General features: G+C 30.5%; 1 protein-coding gene across 1 annotated transcript; it reads right to left on the minus strand.

Moving 5' to 3' along the window:
- Positions 1 to 4,702: 4,702 nt before the first annotated feature.
- Positions 4,703 to 5,047, minus strand: LOC110691072. Its single transcript, XM_021868008.1, has one exon. It carries the CDS (start codon positions 5,045 to 5,047, stop codon positions 4,703 to 4,705), a length of 345 nt encoding a protein of 114 aa, XP_021723700.1.
- Between the last annotated feature and the right edge of the window lie 1,293 nt (positions 5,048 to 6,340).

The following is a 6,340-nucleotide window of genomic DNA, read 5'->3' on the forward strand; positions in this document are numbered from 1 at the left end:
TTTTTCTTCAATTGTGATTTCACGTAGTAGTGTAGTGTCTTCTCCCCGATGATGGTTTGATCCCTTAGCTTCTTCTTCTCTGGATCTGCAACTTAGCCCAAGTCTGTGTGCGACTCTTCTCCTTCTCCTCCGGCCTAGCAGTGCTTATCTCTACTCTATGTAGGTTGTGGTTGTTGCTTCTCAACGTCATCACCGACACATGTCTACTACTTCCCTTTTGATCATGGGTTATCATACTATCCTTACCGCTCGATGCGTGATTCAGATCTAGTTTGAGCATCCGATTTTCTCCCGCTCCGACTGCGGGGGTGTGATAGAGAATATTCATATAATATACTCATCCTAGGTTTAGGATATATTTTGTATAAGATTATCTTTGATATTTATACATATCTTATAGTTACCTAATATGATTAGGTTTCTCATTGTAACCCTATAAATATTGATCAATGAAAATCACTCTAATCAAGGAGTTTATATTATCTGACAAGTTTGAAATCATATACTACAGAGAGAGTAACAATTAAGCCTAACAAATATAGCTAGTATATATCGTGGCATGAAAATTAAAGCTAACTTGGCAATTAGTTTGTCATCATTGTTGGTGATGTTTTAATTAGTTAGTCCTGTCCTCTTATAAATTATCTTACAACAAATTACATGTAGTACGTACACCTGTCCTCTTATAAATTTCATGAATCGATCTTAAATCTTATTACTGACGCACACTATACACCTTTTATCAATTGTAGTCTTTGTCAAGTTATTGAAAGCCAAGCATGTTAGCAAAAATCAAATGGTCACCCATAAAAAAGACATGCATAATTGTGCAAATGCATCCAAAACTCTAGGAATCAAAAGGACACACTATATACTAAGTAATACATATATATGATGATATCCTTAAGACTACAAGCACAAAGCATCATATCCAACTTTGATGTTTTATACTACATGTAAACTGTTACATTGAATAAGACGTACCAAATTAGTCTTTTCCTAAGGTGTCCATTTTTAAGGTCGCCACTTTTTTCTTTGTATTACATCTCCACTACAATACAATCTAGTTAGCTTTTTGTAAGCATCAATCTTTTCTAAGAATAGGAAGTTCTTTAAAAAAAGTAAGATGGTGTGAATATTAATTTTGATTGACATAATTGTAATGAAGAGATTGTGGAAGGAGTTATCTTCACTGTTCAGCGTGCATTATGAAATAATATGCCATACCACTTTGATCATTTATAACTTTTACTTAAGATTTATAAATGAAAAAAATAGTTTGTGCAAGACTTTGATTGAAACTATTCCCTCAATTCTAAAAGGTTTCTCCTATCTAGACATAGATGATGATTGTCTCAAAGAAAAGTCCAATGAGAAGATTTTGTAGATATTAGAGTAATAATAATTTGTGTTCCAAAATAATTAGTGTCCAAACTAATCTCAAATTTGTGTAACTTAATTAGGCCCTGTTCTTTTGAGCTTCTGGGCAGAGCAGAGCAGATTTCAGCAGAGCAAAGCAAAGCAAAGCAGAGCAGAGCAGATTTCAGCCGAGCCGAGCAGAGCAGATTTTATTATTATTATTATTATTATTATTATTATTATTATTATTATTATTATCATTATCATTATCATTATCATTATCATTATCATTATCATTATTACTACTACTACTACTACTACTACTACTACTACTACTATTATTATTATTACTACTACTACTACTATTATTATTAAATATTAATTATTATTATTATTATATATTAATTATTATTATTATTATATATTAATTATTATTATTATTATTACTACTACTACTACTACTACTAATATTATCGCATTATTATTATAATCATTAAATTTTTAAAGTTAAATATTAATTATTATTATTATATTAATTATAATTATTATTAAATATTATTTAATTATTATTATTAAAAATTAATAATTAGTATTATCTTTAAATATTAGTAATTATCTTAATATTAATTGCTATTATAAAAATCATATATTGTTATTATAATTAATATTATTAGTTACAAATATTATTATTACTGTTAGTATAATTACTATTATTATTATTATTAAATATTAATTATTATTGTTATTATTATTATTATTTTTATTAATAATTATTAATAATTTATTTTTATAATTATTATTAAATATTAATAATTATTTATTATTTTTTTTATTTTTTTATTAAATATCAATAATTAATTATTGTTATTATTATTATTAAGTATTAATTATTATTATAATTAAATATTAATTATTTATTATTATTAAATATTATTTATTTATTATTATAATAAAATATTAATTATTATTATTATTAAATATTAAATATTAATTATTTATTATTATTAAATATTAATTATTATTATAATAATTTAATATTAAGTATTAATTTTAAGTAGAGCAGGGCAGAGCAGAGCAGATTGAAGCAGAGCAGAGCAGAGCAAAGCAGATTTCAGCAGAGCAGAGCAGAGCAAAGCAGCTCTAAAGAACGGGGCCTTAATTATGTTGAGTCATACTTCGATGTTCCCAAAATTCTAGTAAACCACATAAACAAGGTAGCAATAAGGCCAATAACATGTCTAATAATTAAGAAATTCCCTATTTATATGAATACTATTTGCTTTTTTGGGTAGGCCTTTTCTTTCAAAAGGAGGGGTTACTTGCTTGCTTACTTGCATAGCTTTACCTCGTTTAGGATTCTTATAAAATAAACAAGCCTATATCAAAAAAATCTATGGTCCAAAATACTATTATTGTGGACTTGGGGCTTATATACATGCAGTTGATGTTATATTGAACACGGTGTCATTAATTTCTAACATGATAAACTTATTTTTAACATAGTAATTTTAACTTTATTAAAACTTGTGTGACGTTTAATGTTATTGTGAATCTAAAATTGACATTATTATTGTTAAAATAATTTTTGATGGCCTTGATTCGGTTGATGTTGTTGTTGGAGATGCTGATATAAAGATTCATACAATTGTTGATTTAATGTAATGAGTTCACGTCAAACTTATTTTAATAAAAATTTAGTTCATTAGTTGTTGCAATGTAAATTATTTGAATGAAAATAAATGGAGTAAGAGTAATTGATCAATCAAAGAGGGTTAAAGGAAGATCAAGTTAATAAAGGATGGAAGTAGAGGTGATTAATGGGTGGGTTAGGTCGAGTTACAAAAAAAAAAAAAAAACCATTCTTCAGGCCATAATATATGTGCCCAAACCCGCGGGCCCAAGCTTTTCGAGCTTTGCCAAAAATATTAATTAAAATTGATTTTCCAAGTCTACTCAATTTTTTCAAAAAAATCAAGTCGGGTCGAAAAAAAGGCTCAAAACCTGGTCTGATTGGGCCGGGCTGAACTTGATCAGGTCTAGATGGAAGTAATTGAGAGGAATGAAAGAGTAAGATCAAAACAGGTGTACAAAAAAGAAGAGAGGGTAACATGATTGTTAAAACATTTTAAATTATTGTAGTAAAAAAAAATGAATGCATGCAAGAAATGAACAAATCAGCAACTCTCAAAGTTTTCTATAATAACTACGAAGTAAATAAATAAGGATATAATGTTTGAACCAATTATAAAACTTAATAATAGTAGCAAATGTAACAACTTTTTCTAATTTTTTTAAAAACATAGCACTTACGTGACTGTAAGTTCCAAATAAGTGTATATCAATTAAAATTCAATATCTACATTAGAACGTTTCATTATCAACAATAGTGACTAGACGCATCACATACGTTACACTTGCTGAAAATTGGACTTTTCTCACTATATATGCAAAGTATACAAAGTATATCACCATTAGTAAAATTGCTTTGTTAGTCAATTCTATCATTATCAAGATGATGCACTCATCTATTTTGATTTGTTGCACGTCGTACTCCTATGATAAGTAATATCTATGATGAAAACAACCAGATTTACATTACATAATAATGGATTGAAAAATCCCAAAATTAGTTGAACACTCACCAAGTAACTTTAACATTTGGCTTTGGAAAATTTATCACTTGATGTCTACCTTCACGGTCTAGATTAGGCAGTTTGACATTAACTGCCATTTGCCGGGAAATAACGTAGCAACATACCAAACTTTTGTATAGTTTAATTAACAATGGCTACAATGTCTATATATGCCTTATCGATTCCAGTAATAAGTACAAAAAAGTCCGTTCGAATTGTCCAAATAACATAGTAGTATATACTTGAGGCCGTCTTAAACATATTAGAAACCCTACGCGTACCCATTCATACCCGGTCCTAAGGGCCATCCTCGAATTCCCAAAAGCCCGGCCCGTATGGCCCGTAAGCCCATATTACCATTAGCCTAAAAGCCCTATAAAACCCAACTCAAATCAAATTTTGACCTAAATTGGCCCGACCCGACACCATGATGAGTTGTAATATAGTGCTCTCACTCCTCAAGTGTGATGTGCAAAACATGGAACGGGTAAAAAGTTGTTTTGTCAAAAAAATGTGTTTCACAGAAAGCAAAGGTTGTGCTTGGCTCGGGCTTTGGAAAAGACTTAGGCAAAAGAAGGTGTTGGAGTAGGACAATTCATATGACTCTAAGAGCATCTTTATTGGTGAACCCAAATAAATGGTTCATGGGTCACTATCACCATTTCTCTCTCATCCACATCAACCCAACTAGCTAACCATTTGTTGTAAACCTAGTTGCCTAAGTTTTCGTTGTTACCAAATTTATTCCATATATGTTCGACCAAGTCGTTTTTTAGCTGCAAATGAGTCTGTTGATCCTCAATCTCTGTTCTACGAGACAAGTATAAGCCGATATCCACAATACGATCAGTACGGTACTCGGTAGTGTCCTCATTAGCGTTGCCTCCAGCATTCATAAACTCATTGGTATTAACGTTATTTTGATACGTCTCTCGTTCATCTTCAACGATCATATTATGTATTATGATGCAGGCGAGCATGATATTGTGGAGTATGTCGGTATCCCACGCCAAAGACGGCTTTTTAATAATGGCAAAACGAGCTTGAAGGATCATATTTTGACCCAAATTTTTTTTCTTCTTTCTATTTGTTTTGGGGTTGGTATTAGCATCCATAATTATAATTTATATTTGGAAAAAATAAAAATTTAATAATAATAATAATAACGACAATAATAATAAAAATAATAATAATAACGATAATAATAATAAAGGAAATAATAATAATAACGATAATAATAATAAAAATGATAATAATAATAATAATAATAATAATAATAATAATAATAATAATAATATTGGTAATTATAGAGGGGATTTTTGAAGAGAAAAATATAGTAGAAAGAAATGGATTTTCAAAGTTGAAGAAAGTATAGCAATATGGGTGTCTATTTATAGAGGGGAAAAAAATAGAGCCGTTGGTAATTTTTTTTTTTTTTATTTGTGTTTTGTAAAATATATCCGTTGCAAAATTACAACGGATTTATTTAAAACAGTGACACGTGTCAAGCAGCGGCTGGGCCAAGTGGCGCGCTCCCAGCCGCTGCTTTCTATTTTTTTCCTGAAAAAAAAATAAAAATGGGTGGGGCCCACAATCCATAAATTCGTCCAAATGCTTGCAGCAGCAATCGATCCCACAACCATTCACTATGAACAATTATAGAGATCACCATTAAGCCACCCATTCACTTGTTCACTCATTGTGAACTATTTTTTTGTTCACCCTTAAGGCTGCCCTAAGTGTAGGACTTTATTGTGTATAGGATTTGAAGTTGACTGGCCCAATACTTTCCACACATCCAAGGAAAACTTCCTAAGAGGTCACTCATCCCAAGACTCCAAACAAATTAGGAATAGGCCTATCGTCACGAAATGCGCATTAAGAGCCAGCAACTGTCCACACAACTCCTTTCCACGCACCCAAGGAAAACTTCCCAAGAGGTCACTCATCCCAAGACTACTCTCATCCAAGCAAACTTAATTGAGAAGCATCTTTGCATTTGAGCTCCCTAAAAAGAAGATGCATTTTGTTAGCTAGTATGAGTAGTGTATGAAGAAAAGTATGAATTTTTTAAATTTTTTTGTACTTTTTTTTTCCTTCTAATTCTTCCTCGTCTTCTCCATCATTCATCTTCTTCATGCTTTCCTCCATCTCCATTGTAAGTAGCTTGTGAACCACTACTTTCACCACCAGCTGACGAATTAAACTATAACCCTGACAAAAAAGGTGGAAAACAAAGGTATGGTGAACCCCTAAAGGAAAGGGTCGCGTCCTTCTCTATTGAAGACCTTTGCCATGTTCGATTTACCCATTGAAGTTTCTACTTAATTTCACCGTTCTCAAATAGA

The sequence above is a fragment of the Chenopodium quinoa genome, unplaced genomic scaffold, assembly GCF_001683475.1.
Source record: "Chenopodium quinoa cultivar QQ74 unplaced genomic scaffold, ASM168347v1, whole genome shotgun sequence".
NCBI lineage: Eukaryota > Viridiplantae > Streptophyta > Magnoliopsida > Caryophyllales > Amaranthaceae > Chenopodium > Chenopodium quinoa.